General features: G+C 33.7%; 4 protein-coding genes across 8 annotated transcripts; 3 read left to right on the top strand and 1 right to left on the bottom strand.

The window, feature by feature from the left end:
* The first annotated feature begins 242 nt into the window (after positions 1–242).
* Positions 243–2,497, top strand: LOC105775698 (heparanase-like protein 2). The gene is made up of 9 exons (XM_052622890.1): positions 243–452; positions 545–581; positions 691–877; positions 955–1,109; positions 1,201–1,434; positions 1,516–1,705; positions 1,789–1,914; positions 1,995–2,094; positions 2,171–2,497. The coding sequence occupies exons 1-9, from the start codon at positions 243–245 to the stop codon at positions 2,495–2,497; spliced, it is 1,566 nt and encodes a 521-aa protein (XP_052478850.1).
* A 4,522-nt stretch (positions 2,498–7,019) lies between these two features.
* LOC105774984 (disease resistance protein RPP8-like) lies at positions 7,020–10,381 on the top strand. The gene is made up of 2 exons (XM_052622035.1): positions 7,020–10,065; positions 10,161–10,381. Exons 1-2 carry the CDS (start codon positions 7,307–7,309, stop codon positions 10,183–10,185), a joined length of 2,784 nt encoding a protein of 927 aa, XP_052477995.1. The 5' UTR covers positions 7,020–7,306; the 3' UTR covers positions 10,186–10,381.
* A 2,281-nt stretch (positions 10,382–12,662) lies between these two features.
* Positions 12,663–16,752, top strand: LOC105777062 (uncharacterized). 4 transcript variants are annotated; one of them, XR_008189901.1, is made up of 8 exons: positions 12,663–13,055; positions 13,703–13,879; positions 13,976–14,125; positions 14,367–14,539; positions 14,658–14,725; positions 14,841–14,903; positions 15,087–15,401; positions 16,257–16,404. XR_008189901.1 is itself a non-coding variant. In XM_052622037.1 (7 exons), the coding sequence occupies exons 1-7, from the start codon at positions 12,828–12,830 to the stop codon at positions 15,116–15,118; spliced, it is 891 nt and encodes a 296-aa protein (XP_052477997.1). In that variant the 5' UTR covers positions 12,663–12,827; the 3' UTR covers positions 15,119–15,601. The 4 variants fall into 4 exon arrangements, 3 of the variants coding, with proteins under 3 accessions (XP_052477997.1, XP_052477998.1, XP_012455570.1); XM_052622037.1 differs by lacking the exon at positions 16,257–16,404 and having other exon boundaries at positions 15,087–15,601; XM_052622038.1 differs by lacking the exons at positions 14,841–14,903; positions 16,257–16,404 and having other exon boundaries at positions 12,664–13,055; positions 15,087–15,601.
* Positions 16,753–17,489: 737 nt separating this feature from the next.
* LOC105777061 (protein DA1-related 2) lies at positions 17,490–21,089 on the bottom strand. Of its 2 annotated transcripts, none has more exons than XM_012600114.2 (12): positions 20,646–21,089; positions 20,379–20,548; positions 19,798–19,885; positions 19,562–19,688; positions 19,266–19,386; positions 19,087–19,170; positions 18,886–19,005; positions 18,564–18,776; positions 18,415–18,477; positions 18,217–18,332; positions 18,082–18,140; positions 17,490–17,997 (listed from the first exon to the last, which is right to left on the bottom strand). In XM_012600114.2, the coding sequence occupies exons 1-12, from the start codon at positions 20,719–20,721 to the stop codon at positions 17,672–17,674; spliced, it is 1,563 nt and encodes a 520-aa protein (XP_012455568.1). In that variant the 5' UTR covers positions 20,722–21,089; the 3' UTR covers positions 17,490–17,671. The 2 variants fall into 2 exon arrangements, with proteins under 2 accessions (XP_012455568.1, XP_012455569.1); XM_012600115.2 differs by having other exon boundaries at positions 20,379–20,545; positions 20,646–21,088.
* Positions 21,090–21,752: the final 663 nt, after the last annotated feature.

Genomic DNA, 21,752 nt, shown 5'->3' with positions numbered 1-21,752 from the left:
TGTTAGGATAATTTTAGTTAAAATAATCAAACCTATAACACATCAAAATACTTTCACCTTAATCAAATTACAGATATTATTTATTGCTTTAGAGAGTTATAATACAAATAAATCTTTTAATTGATTCAATTTAATCTTAACTCTAACCTATTTAAGTTCACTTTCAAGTGTATTATTGATCTATAAATAGTCAATTGATTCATTTGATTTTTATCATATCAATTTATTCAAGTTTTTTTTTAATGATGAATTTCAAAAGTATAACGTTTTTTGTTGTGTTTTTGTCATGTCTTTTGGTCTCAAAGGCCGAAAAAGTTGAAGTTGTGGTTGAAGGAGCAACTTCCATTGCTCAAACCGATGAAGATTTTATTTGCGTTACCCTTGATTGGTGGCCTACAAACAAGTGTGATTACGATCAATGTCCGTGGGGTCAAGCTGGACTTTTTAATTTGGTAATTTTATTTTATATTTTGAGTATATATTGATTAAAGACTGTTTATTTACTTAGATGTTTATTAATTTGTATTATATATTCTATTTATAGGATTTGAAGAACAAGATTCTTGAAAAGGCTGTAAAAGGTGAGTATTAGAGTTATTCTAATGAATGTTTTGTTTACTAATTTTTTTTTATTTATATGAGCAGCTTCTAACATGCTAATTAATGTTGGTGAGTAATTTATGGTTTCAGCATTTAATCCTTTGAGAATTAGAGTTGGAGGTTCGTTGCAAGATCAAGTGGTGTACAACGTTCGAAATAATGTTGAGAATTGCCAACCATTCCAAAAACAAGACAAGGACTTCTTATTTGGTTTCTCCATTGGATGTCTTGACATGAAGAGATGGGATGAACTCAATGAGTTTTTCAATCAAACTCGGTATAAATTTATGACATATATGTTATTTTTAAATAATATTTATGATATGAACTATTAATGTTATCTTTATGTTGCAGAGCCAAAGTTACATTTGGTTTAAATGCTCTTATTGGAAGAAAAGAGTCTGAAATTGAAAAGACTCTTTGGGTTGGTGATTGGTATTCACATAATGCTCGAGATCTCATGAGTTATACAATTTCCAAAGGATATAAAATTGACTCTTACGAATTAGGTATTTGATTAATATTAATATTTTTATATTTTTAAATTAGTTTATTTACGACTTACTTTCATCAAATGTAATGTTCTTTTCGTTCTTTTAGGAAATGAATTGTGTGGATCAGGAGTTAGTGCTAAGATTGAAGCTAAACAATATGCAAAAGATATGGCAACACTTAAAAATCTTGTAAAAGAGATGTATCCAAATCCTAAAACTCAACCTAAAGTTTTAGGCCCGGGAGGTTTCTATGACAAGAAGTGGTTCGATACTTTTTTGGATGCTTCAGGACATGATGTTATTGATGGTGTTACACATCATATTTATAATCTTGGACCTGGTATCTATCTATATAACAATTAAAAAAAATTAATTTATTGTTTTGCCATGATTTGTTTAATTTTATTGATGATTAATGTAGGTAATAACCCTGATGTGGTTCACCGTGTCCAAGATCCATTTTTCTTGACTCAAATTGCTCAAACATTTAAAGATGTTTCAAATGCTATTGACAAATTTGCACCATGGTCTGGGGCATGGGTTAGTGAATCAGGCGGAGCTTATAACAGTGGTGGTCAATTAGTGTCGTATACATTTGCATTTGGCTTTTGGTAAGTGTTTTTTTAAATCTTTTATTAGTTGATTATTTTTAAGGCCCTATTAAAATCTAATAATTAACTTATGACTCCAACAGGTACTTGGACCAATTGGGAATGACATCAATTTATAACCACAAAGTTTATTGCAGACAAGCTTTGACTGGGGGAAATTATGCTCTTCTTAATACTACCACATTCATTCCTAATCCAGATTATTACGGGTAACTTTCATATATTTTCCACAATATTTGTTGTTAATTTCATTTGTTTTAATTGTATTTATTAAAAATATCTTTTGCAGTGCGCTTTTGTGGCATAAAGTTATGGGGAGTAAAGTTCTTTCTGTCACACATAAGGGTTCTCCATATTTGCGTGTATACTCTCATTGTGCCAAGAAGGAGGTAGTTTTTATTATTTTGGCTGACTCAATTAATTTTAATTTAATTTTTTATTTATAAAATTTTTGTTTGGTTGCAGCCTGGAATTTCTTTCGTTTTCATCAACTTATCAAAAAATACCTCTTTTGAAATTGATCTTTTCCATGATCTAAATTTAAATGGTGGGAGTCCAAGTTTTGAATTTAAAGGACATAAAGAGCGAGAAGAGTATCATTTGACTCCAAAAGATGGAAACATCTTAAGCAGTGCCGTATTGTTGAACGGAACACCACTAGAACTTTCAGACTCGTTGGAGATACCAGATTTGAAGCCGAAGCTTGTGGATGGTTTGAAATCTATTAGCATCGCTGCTCATTCAATCGCATTCGTAACCATAAGAGATTTCAATGCACCTGCATGTTCTTAGGATTTTATTTCTTTTTGGAGCAAAATTTATTGATTTTATTCATTAGGCCAATTTAAGATTTTTGGTTTGTGAGGAACGATTTATTGATATTGTTCATTAGGTCAATTTAGGTTATCATATTCATTTTTTTTATTTTTTATTTTTTAATTTGTTCTTTCTGATTAAAATAAATTATTCTTTTTATTATTTTATTATTCATTTTTTCTTTTTAATTTAACTCATAATTATGTTTAATAACAATTTCATCTAAGATTTTAAGCAAAAGTTTGGAATAAAAATTATGAGTATACATATTTACAGCACTGTATAGTCATTAATATTGTGTCACTACATATTGATCAAAACATGTCAGAAATTACTACAAAGCCTTCATTAAGACAACTTGCTGCTTTTGCCTACATCGTCTAGCAGCTAGAGAATTTATTTTGCCTTGTCCTTACATTGTCTTTTTTACAATTTTTTTTAAATTAATAAATAAACAGTGAATGAAAGCAAACTTTCTTAAATAAATAAATAAAATTAATAAATAAAGATTGTTTTTTTGCTTACTAAACGAGCCTTATCTGTTTAATTATTGCAGCTTTCTATACCAATTTAAGACTAGGTTTAGATAGTCGGTAAGGTGCACTACGTTTAGTTTATTTTCTGTCTCATGCTACAATATCGTTATAGTATTTAATTTCACCGTTATCTTTATTTTTACACTAACCGCAAGTAAATGCATCGCTCATCCAAACCCACCCTAAGATATTTATATATTCTTTTTATTTTTATTGTAATATATATTTTTTATATGAATTGATTGGTTTTGTTAATTTATGAAATCGTATGAATAAAATCATGTCCCTTTGTCTTTCTCATCAACTAATAATTTTTGTTTTCATGAATTTAGATTTTACGAGTGTTTGTGATCGAGTTGAGTCTGTTTTGGATTAAACTTGTATATGGATTTGGTATGGTGTAATTCATTGTTACTTAAACTCAATCCGGTTTTATGAACCCTAAATTTTGAGAATCTGGGAAGAGAAATGGTGAAAAACTGTGGAGGTCTACCTCTAGCAATTGTTGTGTTGAGAGGCTTGCTAGCAACAAAAGACTCATTGGCTAATTAAGTGGGAGATGGTTCACAAAAGCATCTATCATGTGGACACTTAAAAAGGGCTTCAACAAGAAGACGATCAATATGGTAGAGTGAATCGAATTTTGGCTTTAAGCTTCAATGATTTACCTTATCATTTAAAACCATGCTTTTTATATCTCGGTCATTATCCAGAAGATTGGGAGATATCAAAGAAGGTACTCATTCGATTATGGATTGCTGAAGGTTTCATTTTAGCATCATTGGAAAGCAAAGAAATGTTGATGGAGAATGTGGGTGAATTCTACCTAGAAGAGCTTATAGGTAGAAGTTTGGTTCAGGTTGCCAGGCGAGATTATACAGGAAGAAATGTGAAAACATGCAGGATATATGATCTCTTGAGGGACTTGTGCATACAAAAAGCAAGAGAGGAGAAATTCTTGGAAATTCTTCAGGCACCATTAACTGAATGTAATGTGTCATTGGGGGAATCTATGTTACGAAGAATTGTTATTCATCCTTGCAAAAGGGATGTTTGTTTGCAGGGAGAACATCCGAAGTTGCGTTCTTTGTTGCTATTTCAGAACGAGGAATTGATAACACTCCACTTGTCAAAATGCAAATCTTCAAATTTTTAAGGGCGTTGAATCTTGTGAGAGAAAATATCGGTGAGTGGCATCTCCTTCATTTGAGGTATTTGGAGCTAAAGGGATTGAAGGTTAGTGATTCCTAATGTTTTATTCAAATTACAACGTTTAAGGCATATTGTATTATCTACTTGGCGTTTTAAGTCGAGGATGAATAGGGCATTGCATTGGCAGCCGAGGTTTTGTTCAAAAAATATTGAAATTTTGAAGTATATAATGGTGGACAAGATGTTTATTGAAAATAATGAGTTGCTTAGATTGGCTAATAGTCAGTGTTTAGGAATAGCATTTAAGAGATTAAAAGGTGTAAAGCCTATCCTAATGACGTTGACCGAATTGCATCCCCTTGGGCCATTGTACATGGAGCTTGTGGATATAGTCCCAATATCATATCCAAACTTGAAACCCCTTTTGAGGTGTCATTGCCTCTCTAAACTAGAGTTAAAAGTGAAGATAAAAGAAGATTCGAGTTTAAGCCATCATTGCCTCTCTAAAGTAGAGTTAAAAGTGAAGATAAAAGAAGATTAAAGTTTAAGCCATCATATTTTGAAATTCCTTCCATCAAGCATTGTCAAGTTAACTTTGTAAAGTTGCCTCGTTTGAGGATTCTCAACTTATATTTTAAAGCATATATGGGGAGTAAAATGATTTGCTCTGTCAGTGGGTTTTCTTAACTTGATTTTCTTGAAATGTGCTTTCTACTTGAGTTAAGTGGGAGATAGAAAAAGGTGCAATGCCACTTGTCCGGAGTTTACTTTTGTATGGCATTTTAAATTTGGAGATATTGCCACTCGAGTTGAGGTATATTATTACTCTCTAAGACTTAAAATTAGAAGGAATGAAGAGGTTATTAATGGAAAGCAGAGGATTGCTATAAAGTATGCTACATTCCCTCCATCGATGTGACAGAGGTAATTATTATTTCATGATTTCCATTTCATATATTCAATTATTACTAACTAGTATAGAAAAAATGGTGATCATATGTATATACCATTTTCTTCTTGATGAATGTAATCTAATGATCGACACTGAAATGCACTTGGTCGAGATTGGCTGCTGCTTTGTTTGATCAACCAAGCAAGAACAACAAAGGGGATGATTGATATTCAGCTCCTTCAAGCGAGTGTGTGTGCTCTTTTAAGAAATGAAATACTACATAATGTGAGGTTGAAGATGATAGATTTCCATTGATGAAGATTATTTATCCACCATCGTTTCTAGATTCTGCGTTTTCCTTAGTAATCTGCTTACTTTGATTCTCTTTACAAATGGTTCCTTAATTTGCATGTAATTATGGTGGTAGATGATGATGTCTTCATTGAGACCATTTAATCAACTATTTCAATTCAAAGTGCTCCTTTAATCTTTTATGCAAATTCTGAAGAATTTGTGTTATTGCTCAAATTCTCCCAATTTGCTTGATTGTTGGACTGCCTAGAACTGCAATACTTCTTCCTTTAAATAAATAATTATTTTATTTATAAAATATATCTAATTATTAATATAAATTGTTTCAAGTATTTTAATTTTTCTAGAAGACGTATGGTCAGATCGAACTGGGATCGAACCTAGATAAGGAGTTTTTAAACATTGTCTCAGCCTAATCCGAATAATGGGCTTGATATTTTGTTCAAGTCCAACCCTATATAAAATAGAGTAATTTAAGCCTAGTTCAACTCGACATAAAATTGGTTTTTTCCGATTGAAGTGAAAGTATAAATTGTAGCAATTATTCGACCAAACCGATCTAATTCGATTAATCGGTCGGTTAACCGATCTAGTTTGGTCGGAGGTCAGTTAAAGATTTTTTGAAATTTTGGTTAATAGTTAATTCGGTTTGAAATCGGGTAATTAAAAAATTTTAATAAATAATATTATATATTATATGTATTAGGCTTTTACTAATTCAATTAATTCGGTTAATTTGGTTAACTCAGTCAAATGAACATTATCAAAAAAATTTATATATGTTTTATACTTGTTTTAACAAAAAGAAAAAAAGAAAAACATATAAATTTCGGTTAACCGACTGAATTAACCAAAATATTTCGGTTCAGTTAATTTTTTTTGAAAAAAATTTAATTAGTTCAGTTAACGGTTAAAGGATTAAAAATTTCGATTAATTCGGTTAATACTAGTTTGGTTTGGTTAACCGTTTGAACAACCGTACCTCGAATGATAAGATGAGCTTACACTTTTTGTCCAATCTCATTTTTCAAGCTTTGGCAAGCCTACTCATATTTCGAGACTCTATGTTTTTATTTTTAGAAATTTAGTTCATATGTTTTTTAATTTTCAAAGTTCAAGTTTACGTTAAATTTTTTTTATTAAATTTATTTATGTGATATTTTAAAATAAAAAAATACACACGTGGTAGTCATGTAACTAAAAAAAATATCATAATGAACTTCAATTTAACTGAAAAACAATAATGTTAATATTTAGACTTGAATTTTAAAATCTAAAAATAAAGAGACCAAATTTTACAAATAAAAATATAAAGACTAAATTTTAAGTTTTCAAAGAATGCAAGGACTTATAACATATTTTAACCAAATAATAATCAATATTGACGTTTCTTTTTTGGATGCTATAAACCGTAAGCGATGGCTTTTGGGTCTTCAAATAGTTGTGGGACTTCAGATAATTATCAAGTCAGAATTTTCTACATAAATTTGTGCAATTTTCTACATAAATTTGTGCAATTTTCTACATATACTTGTGGATATTCAAAATAGTTATCAATTCAGAATTTTCGACCAACAGAAGAAATGGCAGATGCTATTGTTGTGTCCTGTAGCTGTTGAACCAGTTTTCATTGATGAAGTGATTGGTTAGTAATTTGATCAGATTCTACAGATTTTCATTAATGAAGTTTAGTTATCCAACGTTTTGTCTGATTGATCATAGTTTTTTTCCTTGATAATCTAATTATGGTGGGTGATGTGTTGGTTGATATTAATTTACCGTATGAATTCAAAGTGCTTATTTAGTCTTTCATGAGAATTCACAACATCCACTGTTGCTGAAACTCTCTCAATTTCCAGGATTGTTTTAAGAGTTCATCAATCAGTTTGAGATATGGCAGGTGCTATTGTGTCCTTAGCTGTGGAAAGAATTTCAGATTTGCTCATCCATGAAGCAGTTTTTCTCAAAGATGTGAAAGATCAAGTTGAGAGCCTAAAGGCTGAACTGAAGCGTATGGAGTGCTTCTTGAAGGACGCTGATCGTAACCCAGACCAAGACGAGCGTTTCTGCAATCGGGTGTCGGAGATCAGAGATCTTGCTTACGATGCTGAAGATGTTATCGACTCCTTCATTCTTGAATGTGCACATCAAGGAGGATTTCAAGGAATCGTCAAGAGATTCACCTCCATTTTCACCAAGCCTTTTCATTTGCACAAAATAGGGGTGCAGGTCAAAGTAATCCAGATTAAGCTTAAAAACATTTCCAAGAGTCTTCCGGCCTATGAGATATCCGGTGAAGGAGAGGGGTCTAGCTCTATTTCTAGGGTGCAACAACGGTTAAGGAGGACATTCTCGCATGTTGAGGAAGAGGATGTCATTAGCTTGGGGGTTAGCATCAAGGATGTCCTAGCCCAATTGATGACTGAAGATGACAGACCCCACGCCGTCGTCTCAATAGTTGGCATGGGGGGCATCGGAAAGACTACTCTAGCCAGAACAGTATATAAACACATTTATGTGAGACGACATTTCGATTGCTTAGCTTGGGTTTCTATATCTCAACAATGTAAGCCAAGAGAAGTTTTGCTTGATGTCCTGATGAAAGTTCAACATGAAAGAGCATCAATTGATAATCTAAATGAGAATCAATTGGTTAAAAGACTTTCAAATGTTTTGAAAGAAAAGCAGTATTTGATAGTCTTCGATGATATCTGGAGAAGTGAAGATTGGGATATTCTTAAACCCGCTTTTCCACGAGGAAAAAAAGGAAGCAAATTTTTGTTCACAACACGCAATAAGAATGTAGCTATAGTTGCTGATCCTTGCAACTCTCCGATAGAGCTCCCATTTCTTACAGATGATGAAAGTTGGAAGCTTTTTAGAAGCAAAGCATTCCCTCGAAACAAGATAGGTTCTCATGCCTGCTTGGAAGAATTTGAGAAATTCGGGAGACAGATGGTGAAGAAATGTGGGGGCTTGCCTCTAGCAATTGTTGTGTTGGGGGGCTTGCTAGCAACAAAACACTCATTGGTCCAGTGGGAGATGGTTCACAGAAATATCTTCAATGGACACTTAAGAGGGTTCCAACATGATCATCAATATGATGCAGTGCATGGAATTTTGGCTTTAAGCTACAACGATTTGCCTTACCATTTAAAGCCATGCTTTCTATATCTTAGTCATTATCCAGAAGATTGGGAGATATCAAAGAAGGAACTTATTCAATTATGGATTGCTGAAGGTTTCATTCCACCATCATTAGAAAGCACCGAAATATTAATGGAGGATATAGGCGAACAATTCTTAGAAGAGCTCATAAATAGAAGTTTGGTTCAAGTTGTTAAGCGGGACTATACAGGAATAAATGTGAAAACATGTCGGATGCATGACCTCTTGAGGGACTTATGTATAGAGAAAGCAAGAGAGGAGAAATTCTTGGAAATTATTCAGCCACCATTGACTGAATTTAATGTGACATTGGAGAAATTTATGCTACGAAGAATTGCTATTCATCCTAGCAAAAGGCATGTTTCTTTGAAAGGAGAACATCTAAAGCTACGTTCTTTGTTGCTATTTCAGAATGCGGAATTGATAAAACTCCACATTTCAGAATGCAAAAACTTCAAGTTTTTAAGGGTGTTGAATCTTGTGAGAAGGGATGTCGACAAATGGCATGTTTCATCTGAAATTGGTAATCTCCATCATTTGAGGTACCTGAAGATGCAAGGTAATCAAATCATCTTACCCCACACCATTGGCCAGTTGAAGAGTTTACACACTCTATATCTCCAATGGGGGTCAAAATTAGTAATTCCTAATGTTTTATTCAAGTTAGAACGTTTAAGACATATTTTACTATATGCTCGAGGCTCTAAGTCGTGGATGAAAGAAGCATTGCAATGGCGGTCGAGGTTTTGTTCAAACAATGTTCAAACGTTGAAGTATATAGTGGTGGACAGGAAGTTAATTGAAAACAATATGGTGCTTAGGTTGACTAATATTCAACGTTTAGGATTAGTATTTAATAGACGGAAAGATGTGAAGCCTATCTTAATGTTGCTGATTAAATTGCATCGTCTTAGGTCATTGTACATGGAGTTTTATTTGGGTCCAATCGCAATATCTTCTTCAGATTTGGAACTCCTTTCTCAATGTCATCACCTTTCTAAACTAGAATTAAGAGGAGAGATAAAAGAAGATCTATGTCCGAGCCATCATGTTTCGAAATTTCTTCCGCCAAACATTGTCAAGTTAACATTGTGTTCCTCCAAGATGATTCATGATCCAATGGGAGTATTGAAAAAGCTGCCTTGTTTGAGGATTCTTAGATTAAGGGATAATGCTTATGTGGGGGCTAAAATGGTTTGCTCTATCCATGGGTTTCCTCAACTTGATTCTCTTGAAATGATTTCTCTACGAAAGTTGAAGGAGTGGGAGATAGAAGAAGGCGCAATGCCACGTCTTCGAAGTTTGTATTTCAATGACATTTACAACTTGAAAATGATTCCAGAAGGGCTAAGGTATATTACCACTCTCCAAGAATTAAAACTAACAGACATGAGGAGGTCACTAGAAGAGAAGATTCAAGTGAAAAATGGAACAAAAGGAGAAGATTTCTATAAAGTGCGCCACATTCCCTCCATCCAAATCCGGTAATTATTAATTCATAATTTCCATTATTACTAGTATAGAAAAATGATGATGATGATGATGATGATATGTGTACTCCATTTTCTTCTTGATTAAGGAACTCACTCTTCGTAAGGCACTAAGCGAATTGGGATGCACATAGCCGAGATAGGCAGCTGCTTTGTTGGAAGAACCACCACAGCTCCATGAAATTGATAATGGTGGGTGATTTGAGTGTCTTTATAAACAGTTTCCTTTGCATGTAATCGTGGTGTGTGGGTCATCTTTTGATTGAGATTTAATCAACTGTTTCAATTCAAAGTGCATTGAATGTTTACTATGAGCCATGATTGAAATAGTAATTGAATTCATAAGTCACAATCATGTCAGTGTAATTGATTAGTGTTTTTAGAATGATCAACATGGGACGCTCCTCCAAGTTTTCTTTATCCGTTTCGTCTTTCGCCAATAATTTTGAGAGAGATAATTTTAAATAAAAAAACAAGCTTTTAGGCCTATTATAATTTTGTATATTAGACTTTATTATAAAGTTTTAAAGTTTTTTCATAAATATTTTTAAAAATTAATATTCCAAGTAAATAAAAATCAATTATATAGTTTATTTTAGAAATATTTTTTACATATTACATCATAAAAATTAAAATTAAATAAAAATAGAATCAAGTTTAGTTTTATTAATGCCAATTTTTAACTTCGAACAAAACCATCCAAATAGTATCTATTCGGATCGATTTTTAATTTCTCGATTTTTCGTCTAATTAATATAAAATTTTTAAAATATACTTTATTTCATAATAATAATAAGCTTTACAATTTATAATAAAATAACTCAAACTTAAATTGAAGGGGTACAAAATCCTTTTCTTATTTTCATTAACAAAAAATTAAATTAAATTTCCTATGAATAAACTGGCGATTGCAAGAGAGTAAAGATAATCACTTCCGCAGCTGATCTTCCTATAGGTGAAGAAAGTATACAATAGGGGCGGTGCTATCGCGTGAGAAACAAAAAACAACGGTGTTTCCGGCGAGGGACACACGTGGAAGCATCTGATTGGAAACAATATTAACCGACCTTAAAATCCAACGTTAAATGGAATTGCCGCACGTGGTGGAAAAGGAAAATTCCAAACTGAAAGCATATTCGTTCCAGTATATCCTATGGAAGCAAAAACCACCTACAACCGTTACCATGATACCACCCTCTGAGTGGTATTTATTTTGATAAATATTAGTAATATTTATTTTTATTATTTGAAAAGGTTTTTTTTATATCAAAATTAGACATGTTTTAGATTTATTTTATTAATTTTTATAAGATAGTGAATAATTTTAAAATATATAATTAGTTTTTAAGAAATACTTTTAAAAGAATTATAGTTTTTAAATGGAGGTTGTTTTTGAAGAGAAGATAGATAATTATTTATTTTATACAATCTAAGCGTTTTATGTCGATTTAAAATAAAGTAAACATCACACGTGATATCAAACTGAATTAAACAATTAGTATTAATATGGATATAGATGATTCCTCGTTTTATCAAGTGATATATTAATGACATAAAGAACAGTGACTAAATCTTTTATCGGTACCTTAAAAACTAAGGTTCAAATCTTGTTATTAGCATTCACTATTCTAATTTGTAACATGTATCGATTTGCCTTAAATATGTCCTACATTTACCCTATCTTGATTTATTTTGGTAAGGGTTAAATCATTTTTGGGGCTTGAATTTAGTAATTTTTCTCATATTGGGGCCTAATTTTTTTTATCCAAGTTAAGCTTTGAACTTGGCAATTATTCTCACATTGGGACCTAAACTTTTTTAGTCCAAGTTAGGCGCTAAACTTGATAAATTTTTCTAGATTTAGGTTTTAACTTTTTTTTGTCCGAGTTAATACGTAGAAAACCTAAAGCTCAAATCCCAATGTGGGAACAATTACCAAATTCAAACCTTATCATGAGAATAACTGCCAAGTTTAAGGACTAACTTAAAAAAAAAAGTTCAAACCCCAATGTAAGAATAGTTGTCTAGTTTAATCCTCGGGGTGGAAATAACTGTCAAAGTTCAGGGCCTAACTCAGATCAAAGAAAATATTTAAGACCCCGATATGAGAATGATTACAAAATTTAAGCTCTATATAGTTTTTAACCCTTTCGATTAAGATCCAAATATATTTCAATTATCAATTCGAATGTATACTTATCTTTTCTAGATTTATTTTGATATATATTCAAATATTTTAGATTATCACTTTCATTCCTACTTATAGTGATTGATTTTCTTGTAAACACATATTTTAATTATCAATTAAATAGTATTTATAGTAGTTGATTTTATATATTACTTTATGATTGTATTTATACTTACAATAGTAAAATAAAAAAAATCTATCAAACAAATATATAAGGAAATAATTATTTAAAAGAAGTGTTTTAGGAAAATATTGACTTGATAGAAAAGTCAGATAGATCAACGGCTGTAAACAAAGAGGGAAGTCGGTTCGGTAGATTTAGATGGTGGTAACTGATTAACATTAAAAACGACATCGTCTCACTCAACCTTTCGGGGAAAAAGAATAGAAAAAGCGAAGACTGAAACTTTTGTAAGAAGCGTAAAGAAAAATAACAACAAATAAAGAAAAAATCTTTAAATTCAAGCTTTGATTTTTGTTCCTAAAAAACCGAAGCTCTGTTTCTTTTTACCTAATAGATTTGCAGTCTTTGGTAAATTTTGCAACTATTTTTGGGTTACATTTAGATATGCAGACGGAAGCAAGAGTTGGTGTGGTAAATTCAAGCCATGGAGGAGGGGGAACAAATGGTGGGGTTGAAACAACAAGCTTGAAATTTAAGCAGCAACAGCAAGAGTTATTACAAGCTCAAAAAACCCAGATCGGTACTGTCTCTCAGTTGCTTGCTGGTGGGGTTGCTGGTGCTTTAAGCAAGACTTGTACTGCTCCTCTTGCTCGTCTCACCATTCTTTTTCAGGTTTTGGTTCTTTTAGCTATTTTTGTTCACCTTTTTTTAAAGATAGCTTGGGGGTGTTTGAGATGGTTTTGGGGTTAATTGTATTTTGGTTTGATTTAATTTATTGAAAAAAAATGACGGTTTGGTGGTATTTTGATGAATTTTGCATTAAAGATGGTAACTTTGGGAAATATTGATGTATTTTTGTCAATTGATGGAAGTGTATAGGGCAGCAAAAACTCTGATTACCTTTTGGTATGCTTTGGTTCTGTATTTGTAAGTCATTGCACAAATTGTTTTTACAAATATGGAGTTAAATTATCTTTGAGGGTGATATGAATGTCTATGAATTCTGGAAACCGATATTGTCTTCACCTTTTGTGTATGAAACAATAATATGATAGGGTAGCTTATGCATTTCAAATTAGTTGGGTTAAACCATATGATGTGCTATGTATAATGTCTATGCAATGAGCCTTTCATGCGTGGATACTGATAAAATGTTGTTATTCTCCATCCTTTATTTGTTGAATCCTTGTTTTAGATTCTGTCATCCAATCTTCATGCCATTTGCTTGCTATCATAACTAGTTTATCGTATCGTGTTTTTGCCTTTCCATGAATTGGCAACCCTGTGATAACCTTGTTTTTTGTCGTCATATCTTGTAGGTGCAAGGTATGCACTCTGATGCTGCCACATTAAGAAAAGCTAGTATATGGCGTGAAGCATCACGTATTGTTGGTGAAGAAGGTTTCAGAGCCTTCTGGAAAGGGAATCTTGTCACTATCGCACATCGTCTGCCGTATTCTTCTTTAAATTTCTATGCCTATGAGCAGTATAAGAAGGTTGGTACTAAGATTCTAGACACCATACTCTTTGACGTTCTCTGTTTCTTTTCAGCATTTTTCTTCTAACATTTTGATAATTATTCTTTGTTTCAGTTACTATATATGCTTCCAGGATCGGAAAATCATGGTAAGAGTATGAGTGCCGACATTTGCATACATTTTGTAGCCGGTGGCTTGGCAGGAATTACTGCTGCATCTGCTACATATCCACTGGATCTTGTTAGAACACGTCTCGCAGCCCAGGTCATATTCATATGCCCTTAACAAAATAATTTTCATTGCTTTACGTAGGTTAATAGTTTTTTTCATTTTCGTTTGTTCTTTGTTTTCCTGATATCGACTGAACTTGTATCACCAATGGCTAGTTTACATGACGGAGATGCATGCACATGCTTCCTTTTGGGTCTTAAAGGGTTTCTTGATTTACATTATTTACAACTAGGAGTGATATTTAAGCATCTCTATTTTTCTTCTATATATACAGACAAATGATACATACTACAGAGGCATTTGGCATGCTTTACGAACTATTTGCAAAGATGAGGGGGTTTTAGGCCTATACAAAGGACTTGGAACGACTCTCTTAGGTGTTGGACCCAGCATAGCAATTAGCTTTTCAGTATATGAGAGCTTGAGGTCTTTTTGGCAGTCACGCAGGTAATTAATCATCTTAGAACAATAAATAGTGTCTTCTTCTAATTATTATTTCATAAATCATTACTTTTCTAAGCTCAATTCTTTTCTCTCCTTTTTTCTTTAATCAACTTCACATTAGGCCCCATGATTCCACTGTCCTGGTCAGTCTAACTTGTGGCAGTCTTTCTGGGATTGCATCATCAACAGGTGAGTAATCTTTATACATTGCAAATTTCTGAAATCTGTGATTTATTTTCATTATTTTCTTCTTTTTTGGTTATTTAACAAACGAGCACTTAATTTGATGTTGCCTTCGAGATAGTTTACACTTGTGTGGATCCACTTCACTGCATTGTTCTATTTTTCCTGAATAACTATCTTTTAGGTAAATGTTTTCTCTATTTTCAGTTGTATATTGCTAGATCATGTTGCGTAACTTGTCGTTTGTAATGCTGTTTTGGCTGAAACATTTTTGGTTGAAATGCTTAAAAGTTAATTTGATCTAACAATGTCATTATTTAACTATAGAGGTTAATACTTTCAGCTGTTTACTATGCTTTTGGTGCAGAGAAGCAGGTTACGGTGCAGGCTCTGCATTAAGAATCTAAACCAGATTGCATCCTAGAGCCGTGACCCAAACCGGAGTTGTTTTTTGTAATGGCATGAGAGGTTTAGTAAGGAAGTCAACAAGAAATTTACCATTTTTCTCTTCTCTACCGTTATTTATTCTTATGTCAAACTTGGTTATAACTTCGCTCTATTACGGGTTTTTTTCAACAACTTTTCTCCCCAAGGATTGCAGTTTGTCCCGTAATGCTCTACTCTCAGGTGAACTAATACTGCTTCCTCAAGATATCAGTGTGAGAGAGGTATCCTCCTTGAGGTATGCTTCTCGGTTAGGCTTAGTGGATCGAAGTCCTTGTGATGTTGCTGGTGCTTTTTTCCAGGAACTCACCATTAATTTGTACCAAATGTGGAGTAAGCTCAATATTGTACATAGGACAGATATTTTACTAACAAAATAGTGATTCAAACGTGTGAGCAGGGTCAAACTACTAGCTTCTATTAATGGAAGCTAACCATTATTCCTTATGAAAAAGACAATTGTGGGTGAGATTGTGCAGCCTTGACATGGTTTCGGTCACATTTTGTGGTGTTGTGTTTATCTCTCATCTCTTAGGTTTTCCTTGGGGTACTCAGGTTGTAACCAGGTTTCTAGCTTTTGCATAGATCTTTTTTACTTGCTGCAAAAGATCTATAAGGGGTTCAGTGTAATACCTATTCGGGTCAGTCTAAACCCGCGTTTAATATTACTTACATTGCCAATGGTAGTTCTTGTTGACTTTCTTACTAAATCATGTTGACCATAACACAATTTAATTGCTTTCTCCTTTTTATGATCAAATGTTCAATTATCGGTTTCTGGCATTCAAGTTGAGGATTCCTTAGTTGGCAGGGAAGTCATCGTTTGAAAGCTTGTTTTCAATGTTAAATTATAAATATGTGATAGCATGCTGTTTGTTGATAGCTTGGATTTTTTTCACTTTAGCAGTTGAAACTAGCATATTTATCGAGAAAATTTCTGTGTGATTACGTTGTTTGGTTGGTTTGTGTTTCTAAGTAGAACCTCTTAATGTGTTGGATCTATGCAATATTAAATTGTCATCTATGAACTGCCTTTTAATGTGTTAGATAAAGTAATTCATGACTCTTTCATTTGTGTTCTTTATAAATGCAGCAATATTTCCATTGGATCTCATTAGGCGACGGAAACAGTTAGAGGGAGCTGGTGGACGAGCCCGTGTTTACAAAACAGGGCTTTTTGGCACATTTAAACACATATTCCAGACCGAAGGCTTTCGTGGCTTATATAGAGGGATATTGCCTGAATATTACAAAGTGGTACCCGGTGTCGGTATATGTTTCATGACCTATGAAACATTGAAGACCCTTTTAGCAGATGTTACCACAAAATTATAGTTCATTTTCTTAAATCCAACCGTTCAAACCGCAACTGAAACTACAGATTGGTTGAATTGGTTTATGTGATAGCACAACACAATTTAACTTTCATAGCTCATTTTGCAGTGGCAGATTTTGTTATGCTACTGTGATAAATACATTTTTCCATGTATATAGATGGATGGTGACATACATTTCAAGTGTACCCTATGATGTCTGCATCATTAAAGATTCAATATCGATGGTGATCATCTACGAACACCCTTTTCCCAGGTTCAAGTTTTTACTTAATTGCAGAAATCATTGGCATGTATCATTACATTCATAACTTAAATTTTTAGTAATCTTTTAACTCTTACAATGAGTCTTTGGATTATATCTGCTGTAATTTTATCATTAATCTTAAAAGTTGCAGGTGCTGAAAATTCTGCAACTTTACTTGTGCATAAATTGTAGTGCTTTTCAGATCATTGTCCTCTTTGAAGAATTATGATCTCAGTGGTAAAAGTCCCATGGGAGGAATTTGTATTAGGAGTTATAATGCATTTTGTTCTCCTTTTTAAAAGATCGGGCAAATTCATATTAGTATTAGATAAGTTTAGCACGTCACGTGTTACTGTTTAATTATTCTATTAATCACGTTAGATTTTAACAATATAAACGGAACAATATGAACATATGAACATTTTAACAAAAAGGATAATTTGTACTTTGATCTTAATTTTTGTCTATTTTTTATACTTTGATCTTAATTTGTCTATTTTTAATAAAAAGATGAAATGCAACCTAATTGGCACCTGAACTAAATTGATATGCAATTTGCTGATATAACCGCGGTTGAAGTGACAGTTAGTATTATAAATCAAGGTTCAAAAACTTGTGATGATGAAGAAAAAATCAGTATGCAAACTTAAAAGCAGCTTGGATCTCTATAAATTTGAAATATGATTTTCCAGTAAAGTTCTTGAGCATTTTTATGCCATTGGAAGTTACAGCAAGGAGCCAAAGGTAAAAAGAAAGAGAAACTCATCTTATTAGACAATAATAAATGTTTAAACCAAGTTACTTTTGAACCAGAAAGCATAATCTTTAACATTGTGTTGATCATGTAAACCCCATGAAAATTTTGGGGAGAAGTTGTTTCAATCTTCTGTCATGACCTCCAATATGTTTGACAAGCTGACTCAACACTCAGGTTTTTACAATGGGAAATTCCCCGGTCAGACGAATATGGTCTAAGGTTTGACGTAAACCGTATCTATTGACGGCTGCATTGGCAGCTCGAAACCCCCCACCGTAGGCAGGGGAAGCATCATGAGCAATCTGGTGAATGAAGAATTCACCAAGCTTGTTTTCAACATTAGATTTCCCTCCTTTCTTAGACGACGAAGAGGATGATGAAGCAGCTGATGTAGATGCTCTACTGCTCGATCCTGGTAGTACTTCAGACTCAAGCCACATGTATGATAACACTTGACAGATTCCTTCCTCAACCTCAGGGTTCAGGTTCCGATAACCTGCAGTATAGAACACAACATAAAAATGGAAGAATATTGAAAAACTTCATGCAGGAAAGCGGATTGTTTACGGTTCTATTCTACCTTTGAGGCGTAACCAGCCGTGCATTAACTCGTGTGCAAGAATAGCCCCAGTTAACAGTCTGCATATTGCGGCAAATATTACTGTCTGAACAACAAGAGATAAATTGAATCATAAAGAACATAAGCAAGAATTACCTTGGAAGACCATACAGAACTAAAATGGCAGTGACTTCACATTTCCTGGTCAGCTTTTGAGGTTGAGTTCTCATGCCAATAAGTTGTCGGCCTCCTATTCGCGGTCTCTTTAGTATCTGCAACAAATGAAACGAAGATCAATGTCAGACTTATGTCAATCAACAAAGCAAAATCATGGAATTAGTTCAGTTGACGTACACTGGTAACTGTCTGTTCTTCAGACAGACATAAGCCCCTTGTCTCAGGCATATGATGATATCCCTGGAAAGAACCAAAACTGAAACATCAAAGCCATTCCATGAAACATACGAAAGTGTAAAAAATTGAACAAGGGTTCATAATGTTACATTCTTTTCTCCAACAATAGCTTCATTAAGTGCTTGTCGTTCAACAAGAAGCATCGGAATTTGCTGGTCTAGTTTCATGTTCATTCCTTCATAATAGTCTCTAATGGCATGGTATAGAGGTTGGCAATCACCAGTGTCCATGATTGCAGATTCCATGCATTCCAAGCATAAACTCCGACCATCTTCAAGCGAATAATATCTTACATTCCAAGACTTCACGAGACAAAAATTGTGAAGAAAAACAGGGTTTCAAGGAGAAAAACAGAACAATAAATTTGTAGCTTCAACACACATTTAATCAAACAGTTCCGAGAATCCATACCTCCAAACGTTCGCAACTACAGCAACGAGCTGTGTTATCATGTTCATGTGATGGACAATACTTTTGGGACCAAAATGGATGGCATCTATACTCTATTAAACCGGCTCCATTTGTCGGAATCTGAAACTCAACATAATCGGAAATAAGAATGTGACTCATAGAACTAATAATTCAAATGATATGACCAAAAAAGATTCTTACAAATTGGAGACAAACATCACATTTAGGATGTGTCAGTTCTTTGAAGCAAGTTTTGTGATATGGATCCCTCCCTGATAAAGAAAACTTGAATCACCACAAGAAAACACACAAGCTTAGAGCTATATGAAGAGCAATACGATATTTGAAAAGCTGAACACACAAAAAATGAATCAAACTACCTCATGCTCGGTAATCGGATACCCACAGGAATGGCAACGGAAGCAATTGGGATGAAAATATGCTCCCATGCATCCCAAGTAATTGCCATATCCGATCTCACGATGACAGCCAGCACATACTCTGCAAGTCATAGGCATCAATTATAAATTAATCAGATACAAGTTTTGGTTCCAAGATGCCTTCCCCATTAAGTAACCGGGATTTGGCTGTGGGACGGCACAAGAGAAGGCATCTTAGAACTCAGTTTTTACATAATCTCACATTGCTTTACAACTATGAGTTAAAGCTTTTTTACCTATATCCAACAGGATGGTACTGCATATTGCCATAAGGAGGATATGCAGATGAATTCAAGCCACCATTATCAGCTCCCCTAGGTAAAGCTCCACCATAATTATTGTCTCGTCGCCATTCATTGTAACCTAAAACACCATAACACCAAATAAGTATGTGAAAGATCAAGAGGTTACAAGGAGAAAGAATTAAAGATTAATGAGGGTCATGTAGGATGAAATCTATCAAAAAACTTACCATTTGGTTTTCCCATTCCCTCAGATAAAGAAAGTGCAATTGCATGATCTAATTCTTCTTGTTCCTTCTTTGACCTAGGACGTTCATCCTATTGACATAAAACCAAAACTTGATCTCAAAAACATTCCTAAATCATCTAACCCCAACAAAGGAACACAATGTTCTAACACAAGTCTACAAATTTGTTGAGGGGAGGTTGGACTTCTTTGGGAAAAGACTTCAAAGTGTGTCCTTTGGGAAAAGACTTGTGCTTGGGGTGTCTGTGTTTAGTCTATCTCCCGACTCCACGAAGAGCCATCAACAGGCTCACATTTTCCCTTGGCAGGCGAGGTGCTCCCACTCTATGAACCCGTTAAGAGCTCTCCGTGGAGTGGAAAGATAAAACCAAGCATAGATATCCCGGGCACAATATCTCCATCGTAGGGACACACTGACTGCTCCCAAAGCAAGTCGCACCTCCCCTCAACAAAATTCAATCCCAATAGGCATCTTTTTTCATGTAAAATTTAATCTAATATTATGTTCATATGCTTGAAAGTAAACCAAATTACTTAGAGAACAATATAGGATAGTAAAGTTACCGGCATCCTAACCGGAGCACGAACAACCATGTTTTCTTCCCCTAGATAATGAGGATTATAACCACCACTACCGCCGCCACGACGACCACTTGAACTTGACTTAAAAAGCTTACTCAACCACTTCATAATCCTTGATTTTCTCTCCGGATATGAATTGTTAAAGTCCCCTGCTTTTTCCATAATAAAAAATTCAATACCATAAACCAAAAAAAAAGGGTCATATCAAAGAATTCAAACCAAAACTCAAAAAACAAAAAAACAACCCACCATAGATACAAGGATGAGAGAGGTGGTTAACAACCGAGGGAGGAGGAGGAGGCGGCGGCGGCGGTGGAGGAGCCATGGGGTATATATTTTATTGAATAAAAAAAGACCAAAATTTGTGAAAGAAAACGAGAGGGGGAGGGAGAGAGAGAGGAAAGTAGAAGGGTGAGAGAGAAAACAAGGAAGGGAGAGGAGAGAAACCATTGTTAAAAGAAGGGAAAGAAAAGAAAGAATCTGAAGGGGAGAAAGTAAGCAAAGGGGGCAGAGAAGGGAGAGAAGAGATTCTTGGCTTGAGAAAGTGGAAGGAATATTTGAGTAAAGAAGATATATAAATTTAATAATGGAAGAAAAAAAATGGAACTCTGTGAACGGTTTAGAAAATTGCAGGTCTTCCATGAATAAAGGTTATCTCTTTTGTAATCAGAGCTGGGAGAAGGGAATTTTGTATGTGTTTTTACAGATCAGGTGCTATGCTTTAGCGGTTTTCTTTTTAATGGTGAGATGGATGGATTTATTTGAAAGGAATTTTTTTGCCGGGTAAAAGGTCGATCTGATGGAAAAGGACCCTCGAATTCTTTTCATTTACATAATTGCCATTGTAACTTCTTTTTCGTACTCATGTCATATTTCTGTGTTAAATATTAGGGTAAATTGCATTCAAGGTCACAAAACTCTTAGTAAGTTTATGTTTTGGTCACTCAACTTCAAAATGTTACAAAATAGTCAATTAACTATTCAGATGTTTTAATTCAAGTTACTAGGCTATTAAAATAACTATTGTATGGTCTTCTGTGTTCCGAAAGCTCTCATTCCCCTTCTCTTCTATACTTTAGTTCTTTTTCATGAAACAACTTTCAGTGTCATGAATTTGCAAACCAAAATATAAATAGCTTTCTCCTTCAATCTTTGACACTAACCGTCCAATCGACTTCAATATAAAGTATGTTCTTTTACTTGTTGATGGGTATTAATCCACAATACTGATCATCGAATTGTTGCTTAAAGCTCGCTAGCCGAACATTTAAATAAAACTTAATAATCTAGCGACTTAAATAAAAACTTTCAAATATTTCAATGACTTAAATGATAAATTTTGAATAGTTCAGAGAC

Source organism: Gossypium raimondii, chromosome 10, assembly GCF_025698545.1.
Source record: "Gossypium raimondii isolate GPD5lz chromosome 10, ASM2569854v1, whole genome shotgun sequence".
Taxonomy (NCBI): domain Eukaryota; kingdom Viridiplantae; phylum Streptophyta; class Magnoliopsida; order Malvales; family Malvaceae; genus Gossypium; species Gossypium raimondii.
This window is presented reverse-complemented; position numbering and strand designations above follow the sequence as displayed.

Excerpts from the sequence above, each read along its gene's own strand:
- LOC105774984 (XM_052622035.1), top strand. The coding sequence starts at position 7,307 with ATGGCAGGTGCTATTGTGTCCTTAGCTGTGGAAAGAATTTCAGATTTG. Across the intron at positions 10,066-10,160 it reads ATTCCCTCCATCCAAATCCG|GAACTCACTCTTCGTAAGGC; the intron begins GTAATTATTAAT and ends TTCTTGATTAAG.
- LOC105777062 (XM_012600116.2), top strand. The coding sequence starts at position 12,828 with ATGCAGACGGAAGCAAGAGTTGGTGTGGTAAATTCAAGCCATGGAGGA. Across the intron at positions 13,056-13,702 it reads GTCTCACCATTCTTTTTCAG|GTGCAAGGTATGCACTCTGA; the intron begins GTTTTGGTTCTT and ends CATATCTTGTAG. Across the intron at positions 14,126-14,366 it reads GAACACGTCTCGCAGCCCAG|ACAAATGATACATACTACAG; the intron begins GTCATATTCATA and ends CTATATATACAG.
- LOC105775698 (XM_052622890.1), top strand. The coding sequence starts at position 243 with ATGATGAATTTCAAAAGTATAACGTTTTTTGTTGTGTTTTTGTCATGT. Across the intron at positions 453-544 it reads AAGCTGGACTTTTTAATTTG|GATTTGAAGAACAAGATTCT; the intron begins GTAATTTTATTT and ends TTCTATTTATAG. Across the intron at positions 1,706-1,788 it reads ACATTTGCATTTGGCTTTTG|GTACTTGGACCAATTGGGAA; the intron begins GTAAGTGTTTTT and ends TGACTCCAACAG.
- LOC105777061 (XM_012600114.2), bottom strand. The coding sequence starts at position 20,721 with ATGGCTCCTCCACCGCCGCCGCCGCCTCCTCCTCCTCCCTCGGTTGTT. Across the intron at positions 19,387-19,561 it reads TACCATCCTGTTGGATATAG|AGTATGTGCTGGCTGTCATC; the intron begins GTAAAAAAGCTT and ends TATGACTTGCAG. Across the intron at positions 18,333-18,414 it reads AAGAACAGACAGTTACCAGT|ATACTAAAGAGACCGCGAAT; the intron begins GTACGTCAACTG and ends CATTTGTTGCAG.